Source organism: Rhinolophus hipposideros (assembly GCF_964194185.1).
Source record: "Rhinolophus hipposideros genome assembly, chromosome: 21".
NCBI classification, from domain to species: Eukaryota; Metazoa; Chordata; class Mammalia; order Chiroptera; family Rhinolophidae; genus Rhinolophus; species Rhinolophus hipposideros.
Genome location: NC_138067.1, coordinates 35,635,097 through 35,652,240, shown reverse-complemented (window position 1 = coordinate 35,652,240; position 17,144 = coordinate 35,635,097). Strand labels below are relative to the sequence as shown.

The 17,144-nt window shown below is 53.7% G+C and overlaps 1 protein-coding gene across 14 annotated transcripts; it reads right to left on the bottom strand.

Annotated features, from left to right (window-relative positions):
- Positions 1–1,618: 1,618 nt before the first annotated feature.
- On the bottom strand, positions 1,619–16,440 carry MAG (myelin associated glycoprotein). 14 transcript variants are annotated; one of them, XM_081032721.1, is made up of 13 exons: positions 16,376–16,419; positions 16,127–16,243; positions 14,533–14,582; positions 13,973–14,041; positions 13,453–13,821; positions 11,887–12,183; positions 11,515–11,772; positions 9,910–10,170; positions 5,189–5,476; positions 4,747–4,843; positions 3,870–3,969; positions 2,737–2,876; positions 1,619–2,001 (listed from the first exon to the last, which is right to left on the bottom strand). In XM_081032721.1, the coding sequence occupies exons 4-13, from the start codon at positions 14,016–14,018 to the stop codon at positions 1,851–1,853; spliced, it is 2,007 nt and encodes a 668-aa protein (XP_080888847.1). In that variant the 5' UTR covers positions 14,019–14,041; positions 14,533–14,582; positions 16,127–16,243; positions 16,376–16,419; the 3' UTR covers positions 1,619–1,850. The 14 variants fall into 14 exon arrangements, 13 of the variants coding, with proteins under 13 accessions (XP_080888847.1, XP_080888856.1, XP_080888859.1 ...); XR_013992211.1 differs by lacking the exon at positions 16,127–16,243 and adding an exon at positions 3,567–3,605 and having other exon boundaries at positions 1,620–2,001; positions 16,376–16,425; XM_081032730.1 differs by lacking the exons at positions 1,619–2,001; positions 16,127–16,243 and adding exons at positions 3,567–3,605; positions 15,310–15,553 and having other exon boundaries at positions 2,362–2,876; positions 16,376–16,428.
- Between the last annotated feature and the right edge of the window lie 704 nt (positions 16,441–17,144).

Here is a 17,144-nt window from a genome sequence, read left to right as displayed (position 1 = left end):
GCAGTGTCCCTAGAGCCCGGCATAAGCCTGGCACACAGTAGGTGCTCAGTAAATATGTGTCAATGGAACAGAGGAATCCGGGGGTGGAGGGTTCCAGGAGCTGGGTGGGGTGTGACACCTGAATTCTGGTCCTGCATGTGTGTCATCACTATTAATCTCTTCTAAGAGATAGTCTATGTCTCAGAGAATTTCGTTGTTTCCCAAACTTTAGAGTTTTGCCTATGACCTTCAGGACTTTTCTCCTGTCTGTGCACCCCCTAAACTATTTTTATTTCATACATTTTTTTAAATCAATTCACTTGATCAATTTTTTTTTAAAAAAAAACAGCCTCATCCTAAGCTTTTATAAAAAAAAAAAATCACCCGTTTGGTATCCTGGTTTCCTTTTCTTCTGACACATGTTAAATGAAACGTAAAAAGAACAGTCACTCCCCACCCCTCCTCGGATCACCTGGCTGGCTGTCACAGTGCTCAGGTGGCTCTTTGGGCAGCACAGGGTTACTCGAGTCCCTCATTATTGACATTGCTCTGGACCTCAGGGCAAAGTCCTTAGGGGCATTCCTACCAGGCCAGACCTGCTGGAGCCAGGGTCTGTTGTCAGAGGACAGGTGTGTCAGGGTGGGGGCCCCTGCCGTGTGCAGATCTGGTAGGAACTTGCATTGAGGCTGCCGTGAAGCCCCGACTGTTCCCCAACCTCGTTCAGCTCCTGGGATTCCGCCAAACACATTCCTACTTGGGGCCGTCATGCAGGGTGTTCCCATGACTTTCCTTCCACAGAGACCCCTGACCCTTAAGACCTTCAGGCATACTTCCGTTCTATGCTCTAAAAGCCCTCCTTGTACTTCCCTTGGCAGCAGGCAGGAGTGGCAGTCAGGCTGAGGTGACTTATTTAATGTCCTTCTCCCTGCAAGACTGCCAGCTGCAGGAGGAAAGGGCTTGGGCAGGCCCCAGGGCAGGGGCCCCATCCCCACTGCTCACCTCCTGCTACCACCGCACCTCTTCCTTTCTCCTGCATGGGGACAAAGCAGCCTCATCACCTTCCTTCCCACATGGTTTGGTTATTCCTGCCTCTAAACCTTGATTTTGGCCTCTCTTGTATCCCCTGCCTTCTTTGAAAACCAGGGGAGAGGCTCCTTCCTCAGGAATAAGCTGAATTTGCCCCAGCTCGGCAGCTTTCTTTTTACTGCTCCCTCAGCACTTACCTTTGGGCCCTCAGGGCTCCTGTGGCTTCTTGCTTAGATGGCAGTGCAATGGTTAGAGCATAGGTTGCAGAGCCAAGGCTCTGGGTTCAAATCTACACTGCACAGTTACCAGCTGGGGCACCGGAAGAAGTGATTTAACCTCTCTATGCCTTGGCTCCTTCAGGTTCTCAAACATCAGCTCATTGGAAGGAAGTACCTGGAGGCCCCATGAAAACCAGAGTGCTGGGCCCCTCCCCAGAGTTTTTGATTCCTGTAGTCTGGGGTGGGGGCTGGAATGTACCTTCCTGACAAGTGCCCAGGTGATGTTCTTGCAGCTGGTGCAGGGACCCCCACTTTGAGGACCCTGGTCAGAGTTGTTAGGGAAGGTAAATGGAGAGGAATTAATGTAAATCAAGTAGAATCACACAACACGGAGTAAGTGCTCCACAGCTATTTGTTATTAACACTTGTACCAGAGGGTCCAGCCCTCTTTAAATCCCTGACAGGTATTGTAGAAAAAGAAGAACTGAGTTCAGAGCCTGGCCACACCATTTCTTAGCTCTGGGACCCTGGCAAAATCGCCTAGCTTCTCTGAGCCCCAGTGTACTCATCTTCGCGGGGTTGTCCTAGGGGTTCCTTCCCAGGATAGCCTGAGCTTCCTGAAGGGGCTCAACACACAGCTGGCACCTGAGGAATGTTTCTGGAACCAAATGGAGTGAAGTTTGAAGACAAGCTGCAGAGTGCAGCATGACTGTGAAGGACGGCAGTCAAATCAACACAGGCTCGTGAAACATTGAAATCTGGGGTCCCCCCAACCGACCTGTAGGGCACAGGAGGGAATGTGTGAGTGAGTGAAGCCAGCCAGGTGTGGGAAAACAGAGAAAGGTGGCGACTGTGGCAAACAGGGAGCCCGTGCCCCTCCAGAAGGGGCAGCCACCACCTCTTTCAATAAGTCACAGCTGTGGGCAAGCGTCAGGCCAGCGCTGTCAGTCGCTGTGACTGTGGCAGAGGCAGAAATAAAGTGTTGTTCTGTGAGTGGGAACAACCAAATGGCAGTTGGCCTGGGCTCAGGGCTAGAATCCCTGGGCCCTTGCCCGCACACAGGGCCCAGCACAGGGCAGGAGGGGGTGGCAGGCTCCCCTAGGACGGGTCAGAAATCATCAGGATCTAGACAGCTGTTTGGCTTTGGGGCATTTATTTCATGTCCCTTCAAAACGGACCCTGGGGCCAGGTGTGGGCAGGAGACCAGGCAGGGGGTAGCAATAAATAACACGGACAGACGGAGCTCCCCTCCAGACAGATGAGGTTAAAGAAGGTTAGAGGGGAGCCGCATTGTAGGGGTGTGGTGCTGGCGGGGCTGGGGGCAGCTGAGAAGGAGGGAGAAACCAGGACCCCAGGACCTCACTGTCACCTGCCCCATCCCTTTCCTGCCCCAGCCCCGACTACTTTTGGGAGGAAGGAAGCCCGCAGCTAGTGGGGGCCAGCGAGGGTCCTAGGGGGTTGTGGCCACATAGGCTGCCCCCAGCTCCCTCACTTGACACGGATTTCAGCATACTCGGCCAGCTCCTCCGTCAGGGTGTAGCTGTCCTTTGTGGGTCGTTTTCCCAGGTCCGAGTGAGAATAGCTCAGGTCCAGCTCTGGGGGCTCCCCCCGAAGGCCCAGCAGCCTCCTCTCAGATCCCAGGCGCCTCTCACTCTACGAAGGAAAGCAACCCATTAGAAGGGTCCCGTTCCACCATTTCCACATGCAAAGGCTGGAGTCACTTGCACTCCCACAGCTTCACAGTTGAGTCCCTAAGCTCCGTGTGAATCTCCTTTCTCAAGTGCCACCAGCCCAGCCAGCCCTACCATGCCCAGGTTCCACTCTGGGGCCTTTGCCCACGTGGATCTCCCTTCGCAACACCCTGCTCATTGCTACACCTGAAAATTGCCCACGAATTTAATGTCTCCAAGAAGCCTTCTTCAACATAGGAACTTGGGAGACCCACAATTCAGTCCATAACACTTTCCCAGATTCAAGCCACCTGGATCCCACCTTTCCAAATGTTTGTACATGCCTGCCTCTGTAAGTTCTTCCCCTGTGTTTGGGTCTGGTGTGGTCCCCCTTAACCTGGGCGATCCTGCAGCTGCAACTTTGGCTTACCCCTCCTGCTTACCAACCCCACCCCCCACCCCTACACGGGCCTTTGGACACACACACAGGACAGTGGCCACAGACAACAGAGGGAGCAGCAATGGGACAGAATAGGCAAGGCCAAGAGCGCTGGGCAGGGCAGACTTAACAGGGAGCTATCCTGGATGCCTGACCAGACGCACACACATGCATGCCAGCCCCAAGGCCCGCGAAGGGCCCAGAGGCGAGCACACTGAGGCCCCCGGAACCTACCTCCTGGGGTGCTCATTCCAGGGTAGAGACCTCTCTGGACTATTGGAGAAGGAAATGCAGTCATAGACCCAAGTGGGGAGGAGGAGGGCTTCCCTTGGGCCTGAGCCCTCAGCCCCCTTCACAGCCTCTGCCCCATCACCCCTCCCAGCCCAGGCCTCAGCCGGTCCTCCACACTTCCTCCCTTTCCCTTTTGAGGGGTCTGGCCTCCTCTATGCCCCTTGGCTGCCCAGGTCCCCCCCACCCCAGGCTCTCCGTGGCCCTGACATCCATGTTCTCCAACTAGCCTGGAGCTCTGACCCTCACCTCATACTTTTCCGGTGCCCCAGAGATGCGGAAGTCGCTGCTGAACAGGACTGGGGGGTTGTCCCCTGCCGAGAAGCCAGGACTCTCTGTCACGTTCTTTCTGCAGGGCACGACATGGCAGCCCCTGTGGGACTCCCAGGACTCCCTCTCCCCTCCCTTTCTGCACCCTCATCTACTTTAAGAGTTTGGCCGAGGAACCCCAGAGTTGTTCCCACCCATCTCTCCAATGTGGGGCAGATGGGCTCTTCGAATGACCAGCCTTTTCCTGTCCACCCCTGCCCATCCCTCCCCTGCTTTGTGGCTCAGGATGAGCCACCTAGACACTGGTCTCTGCCACTTTTCAGGATCCCAGCCTGGCTTCTCTGGGTTTTCTTCATATGCTCTGGGTCTGTCTGTCCCTCTTGCTTCCAGGATGTGGGGCAGGGAGAGTAATTCATTTTCAGGAAAGCCACAAAGAATTAAAACAACAGCATGGTTGTGGCAGGTGGCTGTGATTTGGGGCTGGGGAGAGGTTTTTGTTGCCACAGACGTGTGTAATCACTGGGGCTTCTGGAACCAACTGTGACTGACACTAGCTGCAAGCCAGGGGCAGATGGCTTTCCCCATCACACCTCCTGGAGGGCAGGAGGTCATAGCAGAGCGCGTGGGGAAATAGGTAATGACTGGTGGAAAGCGTGTGGCCCAGCGTTGGCACATGCTGCCCCACAGTGGCTCTTATTAGCAGGAGGCCTCTCTCTTCCATCCAGCTGAACATTCTCAGAGCAGAATCCACCCTCCCACACACATACAGGGCTGTCCTCCCTTGCCCACCCTTCAGTCTCCCTCCCCACACTTGGAGACTCCCCACGCCCCAGGTCAGCCCTGGCAGGGCACTCACTTTCTGCGTGTCTGAGTAATGTAGCAGACGATGGCAATTAGGATGGCAAAGGCGACCACAGCTCCCACGGGCCCGATCTTTGCCCACATCAGGCGGTCTGAGAACAGAAAAGACGCAGGTGCCCTCAGGGCTGCTGGTGGGAATGAGGACACCTGGATTCTTAACAGACGCGCTGGGGCAGGAGTGATAGTACCTGCACAGCTGGCACATCCTCGCACTGACATACTAGCCCAGAGGGCCTGGGGAGGGGCCAGTGCAGTATAGGCAAACTCAGGGCAGCCTCTCCTTACTGACCAGAAGGGTCTCTTTACTACCTGATCAACTTGCATGGCCTGACCCATGCTCGGTGGCTGATGGTCAGTCAGCCTTGGGCAAGGGAGCCTGGATTCAAGAGGAGTCCCCTCTGTCTCTGTGGCTCCCATGCCCAGGCCACACGACTCACGGGCTCCCTGGAAGGGCAGCTCCAGGCTCTTGGTGCCGTAGAGGTTGCGGGAGGTGCAGATGACCCGTGGCGGGGCCTGCGATTGGCCCCGCAGCGTGAGGATGCTGGTGAGCAGAAGGCCACTGCGCTCCGAGTACACAAACTCCCGCTCTGTCTCGTTCACGGTCACGTTGCGTGAAGGCAGCTCGAAGGCCACGGAGGGCTCCGGATTGGATTTCACCACGCACAGGCACTGAACTGTGTCTCGGGCTGCTGCACAGTGGGACTCCAGAAGGATCACAGGAGCAACTGCATGGGCAAAATCAAGACTGAGTGAGCTGAAAACAGCCCCAGGCTAGGACTCCTTGGCTGAGAGCCAAGAGCGGGGTGGTAGCTATCTTGGAGATGAGCTACATTTTCTTCTTACATCCTCTCTACCTCTGTTCACCTTAAATAATCAGATCGTGCTCAAATCCTCCCTCCAACTGCTCTGTGTCACTTAGAACACAATCCAACTTATTTGTGAAGCCCTGCGGGACCCAGCCACATTCTGATCTCCTTTTTTTCACCCAAAGACTCATGCCTTGGCAGTCACACTGGCCTCCTTGCTGTTTCTCAAGTTTATGGAGCTCTGCCCCACCTTAGGGCTTTGTGTTTCTCATTCAGCCTAGAACACTCCCTGGAGATACCTTCCTAACACCTCTCCTCACTCCATGATGGTTCCACGCAGACTACTCGGACTCTCACTCTTTCTCTGACCACCCCACGTAAACGGCACCTCACTTCACTCTGTGTCCCACTCGGTTTTCTCCCCAGCACTCACCCCTACCCATGTTGTATATTGATATGGCTGGTCTCTCTTCTCCATCAAGATAGGCTCTTGTTCTGTCTCCACTCTGTCCCCCACACTTAAAATGTGCATTTCACATAGCAGAGCTCTGGGAAGACTTGTGGGGTGAACTATGGAATTCTGCTGGCTCCCCTTTCTGGCCATCTTGTAGATGACCCTACTTACTCCCCAGAGCCCCTTTGCATCTTGACCCTCCCTCCATCATAGGAGTCCCCATTGCCACTACCATGTTTCCCCAAAAATAAGACCTAGCCGCACCATCAGCTCTAATGTGTCTTTTGGGGCAAAATTTAACTTCAGATCCGGTCTTATTTTAATATAATATAACATAACATAACATAATATAATAATATAATATAATATAATACAATACAGGGTCTTATATTAATTTTTGCTCCAAAAGACGCATTAGAGCTGATGGTCCGGCTAGGTCTTATTTTGGGGGAAACATGGTAGCACCAAACACCACCCTCCGCCTAAGATCATTTGGTTGAGCTTTGCTTTGCTGCCATTTGTGTTCTAAAAACTGGTACAAGTAGGATCTTTTTCTTTTATTTTCTACAATATGAAATTATAGTACATTGAATGTTGCTTTTTAAAACTATATTCTCTCTTCCTCCTGGAGGGTCCAGCACTCCCCTTTGCTCACTCTAGACTGAGCTCTGGTTCTCAGTTCTGACCAAAACCCACATATGCACAGGCAATCCACCCTCAGCCCACCTAACCCACTTATTTTCAATTTCCCACAAAAAAGAATATGCGGATGACAGTGATGGAACAGGGAGTCATGTGACCAGATGTACTTGCAATAGATATGATTCTAATCTAAACCTCACTGTGTACACGTATCTAAGTCTAGCAATTTACAAGTTATATACCCCAAATTCTGTTTAGGCAGACATGCACCATGCTTGCTGTAGTGATAACAAATGAACACACCACAGAGTAAATCAATAATGACAAACCTGAATTGAGAGCGATTAAATTTCTTTAAAACCCTTTCATTCAAGACTACACTGCTGCTGCTCGGGGAACAACGTCTGCCCTAGATGCTGTGAGAATGCAGACACCCTGCCTGCTTGTGCTCAGCGTCTGTCACGGCAGCTTTACAGGCAGCCTGGGAGACCTATGAAACCCTGATTGACACTAGACACCCCAAGTGCTGCCATCTACCGGTTAACGGCCCCCATCAGGCCTTCAGCTTCTTTGGGTCTCCAAGATGGAGTCCTCATCTGTGCAAACAGGAGTAATGGTCCTTAACCAGCAAGGGTTTATGGGGACTCGGAAGATAGGAACATGAGGGCGCTGTAAAGTCTTAAATTAACATCCACCCAAGGAGTTAAGATTAGATACATAGAACCGTTCCAGCAGAGGGAGCACATGAGCAAAGCCTTGGCAGCAGAATGCTGGGTGGATATGCAGCCTGGCGTCCAAAGGAAAGGTGAGTGGGGAATGAGGAGGATATCTAAGACTTACGGGACACACAGGACATGTCAGGTGCTGTGGGCACGCACCATAATTTCCTTAGTCTTTACACCATCTTTGGAGTAAACATACTGTTATCACACCCGTTTTTCAGAGGAGAGAATTTAGGTTCAGCAAAAGTGAAGTCACTTGTCTGGGATCATGCAGCAAGACAGAGACAGAGCTAATGTTTTCACCCAGGTTGGTTCAGCTTTGTCAGGTACTTGACCCCTGTAACACCTCAGTTTCCTTCTCTTAAACTGGGGTGAAGGACAGTCCCCTCCCCTCATCATATTGTTGTGAGAACTAAACAGGTCAATGCATACAAAGGGCTCAGACTGGTCCCCTGCATGTCACAAGCACTGTGTAAGGGCGAGAGCCTCCTGCATTGTCCACGCCATGCTGGGCCCTAGGGTTGGCAGGTAGACAGGGAACCCCGCACCGGGGACACTCACCATTGTCAGTGAGCACTAAAGCCAGGTGCTAGGTAGGGGACATAGACTTCAGGGACAGAAGAGAGCTGAGGGACAGCTCTGCCCAGCAGCCTGAGGCTGTACTCCCAGGAGGGAAGCACTGTGACACAGGCCTTGGTGAAGCATGAAGGGCTCAGCAGGTAAGGCTGGGGCGTGGGTCACAGCTGCTCCTCAACTCCAGTGGATTGAAGGTCTTGCACTCCAAGTCTGTTTGTTTGTTTGTCTTCAAAAGAAACTAGATTAAGTGAGTCCTTGGGTGCCAAGGGCTGTGGGGGAGGTCAAGCAGCCAGAGGTTTAACAGCTGGGGCAGCCAGAAGAATCCTGGCGCTGCCAACCTTCCTACTAGCTGCACGGCTGGGGAATTCTGACCTTCATTGCTCCTCACTTAAGGGATAATGATAACACATACCTGCTTCACAGGGTGGCCACAAGGGCTCAGCAAAATAACATCTACAGAGGAGGTTATCCTGACCCAGAGTAGGCCCTTAATGGCGGTTTGCTGCCACCACTCTTATTGTGCAGGCAGAGTGGGGTCTGTGACTGACAACGTGCGTGAGACGGTGTTGTGGGTATGTTCAGGGCCTGCCATCAGATTCTCAGAGGCTCTGACTCTTAAAGTTAAGGACCATAGGCTTGGGGTGTGACAGGGAAAAGGCTGCAGCAGAATGGGGACGCTGGGCCCAGGAGGGTGCGTATGGAGTACTGCACAACCCATATGCCATGATCACATAAGGTGCTGTGAGTGACAGATCAGAAGGAATGACGAATGCTCCTGGTGTGGGGTTCCCTGTCTTACCAAAGATGAAAGGTTAGTGGAAGAGTGGACGGCCATGGCTTTGCCATGGAAGATGGCACTCCAGGAATAATCTGGAGCTACCACGTGCTGATTATCACCATATCTAGAGTATAGAGTATAGACTGTGCTCCATACCTCCTGGCAAACTTGTGTGGTGGGGACAATTGTAGGTGGAGTATGGAGTAATTGAAGCTGGAAATAGTGAAGTTTGGGGACTAGTGTCGGATGTCAGGTCGGAGCTGAGGAGGAAGCAGGGGCCGTGGACGTAGGGAGGTGACATGCCAGAGGGGGTTGCTGGAGCGGGGGGAGTCAAAACTGTGACTTGGGAACTATGACCCAGAATGGCGGCCGGGGTGTGGGTGGGAGTGTTGGTGGTGCTGTCCATAGAAAGGAGGTCAGGAGAGGTGCTGGCTGGCAGTGGAATGAGGAGTCTCATTTCCAAGGCAGTTACCTTTTTATGTGCGTCCATCTCATCTCTTTGGCTATAGTCTGTCTGTTAATAAGCTTAGTGTCCTCTTGGTACTATCCCCCGCCTTCCACAGAGCCACACAGCCCTTTGCACATAACAGCTGTTTGATCACTGTATTCTGATGTAAGAATGCAGAATGAGGTCAACTTTGGGTAGTACAGAAGAATGTAACCAGACCACCTGGATTTGAAACTCAAATTCTGCCATTTTCTAGCTGTGTGACCTTGGGCAATTGGCATAACCTCTCTGGGTCTGTTTCTTTCTCTGGAAACTCGGGACAGTAATAGAAGCTCCCTCATAGGATGTCATGAGGATGAAATGAGTGGATCCCTGTACAGCACTTCCAACAGTGCCTGATACCTAACGACGACCACAAGGCTTAGACGTCGTGGTTATTATTTTAGTTAATGCAAAGGGGAGTGGCCACAGGATCCAGAATCTCCTTGGTCAAAAGTACACCCCAGGATATGGGGGCACAGTGTTCTCACGTGGGACTTGTATTTTCTTGCTGTGGATTCTGCTTCCCTGCCTTTCCCATCCTTGTCTGCTGGTGCAAAGCTAACCCTTGCTTGAGATGCACCTCCCAGGAACCCAGATGTCCCCCACTGAATTATCTACCTCAGAATGGAAGGGGGACACAAGTTCAGGCAGCCCTCAGCAGGGGAAGAGGAGAGGAGGGGGAGTACTCACACTCCACGGATAGGTTGAAGGCGGTAGCCCTCTGGCCATATTGGTTCTCAGCCACACACCAGTACTCGCCATCATCCTCGGGGGTGACAGCAGGCAGCTCCAACTGCAGCTCATTCTCATAGATGACTGTAGCCAGGATCTGCTTCTCCTTGAAGATGGTGAGAATAGGATCCGGGTTGCTCTGTGTGGAGCACAAGATGGAGACCGTCTCCCCCTCCACAGCTACCACTGTCCCGTTCACTGTCGGCTTCCAAGGTGCATCTGGGAGGCAGGACGGGGGTTGGGGGGGCAATGGTCAGAAGCCAGAAGGTGCCTCTTCTGCCAACCAACTCCCACCCCTAAATGTGACCTCAGACACCTCAATCCAAGCACACGAGCTCAGGATGGCTCAGGTGACTCCAGGCCTGGCTGTTCTGTTTACAAGAACAGAGGCTCTGCAACCATAGTGCTTGTTTTTGAATCCTGGCCCCACCCCTTCCCAGGTATGTGTGGGCCCATTTCTTAACCTCTCTGGACCGCATTTTTCTTATCTGGAAAATAGGCTTGATAATAATCCCAAGTTCATAGAGGTCACTGAGAACCGAAGTGACAGGCATTGTTTTAGCCTGAATAAGGTAGATGAAGATCCCTGCACATGTGCCTAGGTGCTGTGTAGGGAAATAAACACTGGGGGTGCCAAAAAAATGTATACAAGGAGACACTTTGGTCAACGCTGCTCAAGCAGTAGTTTGCCATAATCAGAAGTGTCTGGATGCTGATGGTAACCACTTTGAGCACCTCTTGTAATTGCAGTAGTTAAACGTGACTTGTATTCCTCTTTTGTTGTCGGTATATATTGAGTATTACAATTTTAATAGTTTTCCTTTCTTAAAATGTGTATACATTTTTTGGCACCCTCTGTTTATTATTGGCAAGATAAGTACTTTGGAGAAAAATAAAGGAAGGGTGGGAAATGAGGGTGGTTCCAGTTTTAACTAGGATGGTGAGAGAAGGCTTCAGTGAAAGGAGGAGGTGGGAGGAGCCAGCCTCTGTGTACGCCTGGGGGAAGGAAGAGCATTTGTGTAAAGCACTCAGAAACTGCTGAGTAAATGTTGGCTGTGGCTGTCATTATTATTATCCCCAGCCCTGGCATTTTGCCTCAATAAGTATTTGTGAATGAATAAATGAATGAATGACCTCTCCTGGGTTCCTAGCTAAGAATCTTGTCTGACCAGCCCCCTTGCTGGGTGAGGCCTTGGGTCCCATCAACCCTCCCGTTTAGAACTGCAATGGGACTGCATTTATAAAAATGCAGATTCCCAGGGCCAGGCCCAGATCTTCTCCCAGAATAGCCAGGGCTGCCCCAGGAAATGGAATATAACCAGCTTTCCTGGGTGACAGGGCCCGCATCTGTCTTCTCCTCTTGTCCTAGGGATGCGATTGGTGCAGAGTAGGTGCACCAGATACTTGTGCAAAGAATGAAGGAACCGGCAAGCCTCCACTCCATCTTCCCCTCTGCCTCGGTTCTGGCCCCGACTGGCCCAACGCCCTGGGTGAGGCCCCTTTCCCCTAATCTCCTCGGCCAGGACAGTGACTGGCGAGTGTGCGCACTGGGCGGCCACTCACACATGACGCTGAGCCCCACGGTGCGGTTGTCCTGGCCATAGGCGTTCTCTGCCAAGCAGGCATAGACGCCGTCCTCCCCGGGGGTCACTTCGTCCAACTCCAGGAACAGGCTGTCGGCCACGGCCTCCTGGAGCACCGTGCCATCCCGCATCCAGGTCAGCAGCGGCGGGGGGTTGCTATCAGCCCCACAGAGCAGGCTGACGTGCGAGCCCTCGATGGCCTCCACCGAGGAGTTCATCTCCACAATCACTGGGGGGTCTGAGGCCGGCGACACCGCGGGGTCAGAGGGTTGATGCCGCAGGCCCCGCCCCTGGTCCTGATCCCTCCCGGCCCCGCCCCGACCCCGCCCCCCTGGCCCGCACCCAGGCTCACACTTGACGTCCAGGCTGGCGTAGCCTTCGAACTGCAGAGTGGTATTGGGGAAGGAGGCCTGGCAGCCCAGCCGGTGGCCATTGGCCTCCCTAGTGGGCACGAAGTGTAGCAGCGACACCTGCACCCAGGTGCCCTCGTCCTCCCGCAGCCGACCCAGCACAGCGGGCTCCCCTAGCCCATCGTGGCCCAGCCAGCTCAGCTCTGGGCGCAGCTCCGGGCAGTTGTCAGGCACCATGCAGCTGACCTCCACTTCCGTGCCTTCCACCACCTCCGGGGGGACCACGATGTTGGGGGTGTCTACATGAGGCAGGGAGAAGGAGGGTTGAGGAAGCAGACACCCCCACCTTGTCTGACTCCAATCCTGGTACCTGGTTCCCTCCCCTGGGATACAGAATTCCCTACAGCCTTCTCTCCTCCTGGTTACCCTTCACTCAGAAGCCCTGCATAAATCCAACTAGGGATGTAATAGGAATGAGAACAGCAATATAAGAGTCTGAATACTTGAGTGTTGAACTTGCCAGTCCTTCCAGCCATGCTAGCGGGTGGGAAATATTACTTTACTCATCCTGCAGTTGAGGCAACTGAGGCCACAGCTAGTTCCTGGTGAAACTGAGCTTCAAACCCTGTCACTCTGGCTTCATCATCTGTGCTCTTGACAGCATATTCCTTAAGAAACATCTCTCCTCCCTACTGGTTTGGTTTACCTTCCACTTGTGGGTGTGTGAGTGTGAGTGTGTGTTGGGGGGGGGGGCTTCTCTTTCTGCACCAGGGCTGTAATCGGGGTCCCCGTATACACTCGGTGCTGATGGGGAGCCTAAATCTAAGAGCTCCAGGCAGTAGGGCCTCTCAGAAAGTAGGCAGTGGGAATGCCTGAAATCAGGCAGTGGGCCTAATCTGCTTGCCAAATCTGGCCAAGAGCTGCATTTTATTTGGCCTACATTTAGGAATTAAAATATATATATATATGTATATATCTGAACCAGCAGTTGAAGTTTAAGCAATAGAAGATCATAGGAAAATACACAATTCTGGGTGTGTTTTTTTTTAAATTCAGACTGCCTGACAGCCGAGGCGCTGTATCTCACCCAACACCAGTCAGCCAGAGCTGGGAGCTGTGTGCCAGGCACGGCTCTAAGCACTCGACAACCTGTCACTCACTGCGCTTTAAGTGCTGCTCTTATCCTTGTTCTACAGCAGAGGAAACCAAAGCTCAAAGTTAAGTAACTTGCCTCTAGTTGCCCAGTGAACACAGGGATCCAGAGGGCGTACCCCTAACCCCTGAGCCCTGCTGCCTTCCCCCAGGTGTTTCTAGAAGAGTAAGAGCACCCCTTTTCCTCTGAGAGCAGCAAGTCTATTTGAGGCCCTGCTTTGCTCATTGCTGCCATCTGCCTGGTCCATGTGGGCAATGGGCTTTGCACCTCGCCCCCCCCCCCAACCAAACCGAGTCCCAGGGTCTGTGTCAGGGAGACCTCCCGGAGAAGTGCTGGTGAGGACTTCCTGCCTGCCCCACACTACCCCAGCCCACCCCCCCACCCCACCCCCCCGTGCAGCCTTGGGGCGACTCACTGATAATGTCCAGGACGCTGTGCTCCGAGAAGGTGTACTGGTTGTAGCCCCCTAGGTCCCCGCGGAAGTAGTACTTGCCGCCCAGCTCCGGGCTGAGGTTGCTGAGCAGCAGGGTGCAGTTGCGCAGGCCCAGGTCCCCCAGCAGGCGGCTGCGGCCCTGGAAACTCTCGTGGACAACTTGGGTACGAGACTTGAAGACAACTGGGGGGTAGTTTTTTGGGTAGGGGCTATTGAAGTACCAGACACCATGCACGACAGCAGGCCGCAGCTCGTCAGGGAAGTCGAAGCGGCACGGGATGGAGACACATGTGCCCTCGAAGGCCGAGATGGACGAGGGCATCCAGGCACCCCAGTGACCCCCTCGAGAGGCTGTGGGTGAGCAGGACTGCTGAGGCTGAGGGACATGTCCTGCTCTAATCACCCACCCACTACTCCCCTCACCTTCCACCGGTCTGAGGGGGAAACAACCCCCATCTGGGGCCAAGGCCCCAGGACCCCCCACCAGCCCCCGACCCATTACCTGCAATCATAATCCAAAACAGGGGAAGTGCTGTGAGGAAAATCATTTTGTACAGCGAGTGAGTGACAGCTGGAGAAGGGAGAGGAGGGAGTTAAAGACCAGGGGAGATAAAAAGAGGTGCTTCTATTAAAGCTTTAGGAGGGGGCCTGTTCTGACAGTAGCCGCTGCTGCTATTAATATTAATAATTACAAATATTTATATGGCACTGACCACGTACCAGGCCTCAGTGCTTTATTCTGCTATGTTAATTCATTTGATCTCTCTTTGAGATAGATGCAATCATTATCCTCATTTTATAGCTCAAGTCCAGAGAGGTTAAGTAACTTGCCCACGGCCACACAGCTGGGAAGTGACAACTAGGATTCAAGCCCTAGGTACCGGCTCCAGGTTTGCAGACGTAACCACCCAACTGTCCTGTCTCTCCATGACAGTGACATGCTGATCATGATCTTCATCACCACCGTGCCCCTGGGGATCCCCAGAAAGTAAGGACAAAAGCCAAAGCTGGACTAGCAGTAAGAAGAAGAGGGAGCAAAGAGGAAGGAACTCTGCCCCTCACCTGACTTGGGAATATCTTCTGGTCCCACTTGAAGTGGTCAGCCAGCCAACCTGGAAAAAGAGTCAGACAGGTGCCAGGGGGCAGGAGTGCCCTCTGCCCCACCCCCCCTTTCGGCATCTGCTATGAGTTGTGGTCTGTTGTAAGGCTTCCCATGGATGCTTGGGACACTCCCACACAGCCTGGGAGGTACTCTACATAGGGTCACCCCCCAAGCTGCCATCAAACTGTGGGAAAGGAAAGGGGAGTGCCAGAGCATTGGGGTCGGGGGACAGGCGGGGGGTGTGTGAGTGGGGTGAGGCCTGGGGGTGGCAGGCAGGGACCCAATGCCATCAATGACTGGGTTTCACAGCATCAGCATTCCCAACATGCCGCGTGAATTCCTGCCGCCCGCTCCCACCCCACAGACGATCCCTGCTGTCCCCACCCTCAAGAGAGGCCAGTGCCCAGTACAAAAGAGCCCTGTTCCCTCAGGGGGAGGGTACCACATCCTGGGGGGTCCTGGGTTAGGTGGGATGAGAGAAGAGTCGCACACTCCTGGCTGGGCTCTGCATGGAGCCAGGAAGGACCAGGGATTGAGAGGTAGGGAGCCCCTGGCAACCGCTGCTCTGTGGGTTGCCTCAGGGTTGGAGCCAGGGTTTCCAAGTGGCTGCCTTTCTCAGCCTTCATCACCCTCTTCCCACGGACACAGATGCATGCAGTCAGACACATGCAAATGCTGCTATGAAATGTGATAGATCTAAATTCAGCCAGAAGCGCAGGCTTGTACACTATACTCACGTGGACACGCGGTCAGGACCCTGCACACATAGACAGGCACTGAGACCCCTGTGCCCGCAGAATGTGCTGGCACACACAGTCACAGAAGCATACCTGCCTGCTTTCCCTCCTGTCCACCTCACACCTGCCCTGACATGGGCATGGCCTTCAGGCACATACGCATACCTGCCTGCGTGCCATGCTCAGACACACAGACCTGCCCACACACATGCTGAGGGACACAGGGCAGGCGCCACCCTCGCACCTGCAATGAGAAGGTACAGGACACAGATGCCGGGCCTGGGCAGACATGCGAGACAAGCACGTGGACCAAGCATTCTTAACGGGGGTGAAAACTGGTTATTGGGGTAGAAGCCAGAAAAGTCTTAGCTATGATAGTGATTTGTCAGTTGTGGTTCTCTCCAGGACCACAGTACGTACACATATGTACAGAATGTCTGTAGTAATCAAATTATTAGGGGGAATACGATTAGGAAAAATAGGTCTAAAAATTTCCCTTAGTGGGGTGTAATGAAAGAAAAAGGTTGGCAAACATTGATGTAAATTAAGAGCCACCCAGGCGAGGTGCATGTGCGCACACACACACCTAAACACACACACACACACACACACACGCACGCACGCACACACACACTCTGTGTTGCACCCAAGTGCTGGCACTTGCTCAGTCACAGCCCACTGCCCCCACCCCCTCCCAGAGGGCAGGATGCAGGTGTCTGATCACCTGGGCATCACTGTTCTCTCCTCCCACCACCAGGCTGCTTCCACCCCATCTGCCCCAAATTTGGGAGCCCAAGGGCAGCTGCTCATACAGAACCTCCACCAAGAGGGGTGCAGATGAAGGCCCTTGGCTCCCTTTCTCTGTGGTTTCTTCCCAAAGCCTGGACACTGTCCTGCCAGGGTCCCAGCCGATTGCCAAAGTCCTAAGGAACACCTTCCCCCATCCTAAATTAGTGGCAGTTCACAGTGACCATCCTCACCTTGCACCTGCTTCAGGTGCCCCTGCTCCACCCTCTCCTCCCAGCCCTCCAGCCATGTCCTCGGCACCTCTTGGCAGCGTACTCACCAAGATGCTCTTGTGTCTGCACCCTCTGGTCTTCGGCCCAGCTCACAGTCCCCTGGCCTCCCAGGGTCTAGGCCCCCACTTACTGGTCCCTCCCCTCCCCCACCACCGGGTGCCAGGGGCCGCCTGCCTCCAGGGCCCAGCTCCTCCCTGTCCCCGGGGGAGGGGGGCACAAAGGGGCCCTTGTCACCACTGCTCAACTGGGCAGCCTGATGCCTGGGTTCTACTAGCTCCTTCCTGGAGGGAATGGGGTGCGGCTGCCTTACTTGTTCCCCCCTCCTCCATCTCTGTGAACCCTGGTTCTGAGTCCCTGGGAGGGCGTTCTAATATTTCTCAACATCTCAGACTGAGAAACAGAAAGCGTTGTCCTCAGCTTCCAGGGAATCTTGGTGGCAACGAGAGGTCTAACCCGGGTCCCCAAAGGCAGCAGAGTCTAGTGTGGGTGGGAGGAGGAGACAGGACCTGCCACTCTCGGCTTCAGTGTCACGTAAACCCTCTCTTAGAGTCACTTCCCTGGGTCACATCTGGTGCCTGCACCCTGGTCTGTTTTCTTCTTGCCTTCGGAAATGACCTTAGGTATTAACTATCTCCTCTCGTGAGATCATGACCTCCAGAAGGACAAGGGCTTTGCCCGCTTATTGCTAATCTATCCTGCTTGTAGAACAGCTCCTGGCACAGAGCTAAGCTTCATAAATGCGAAGTGGACGCATGAAAGTGTCCGCCCAATACCCTGGACACCTTCCGGCCGGAGGCCTCTGCACCCGTTTCTTCC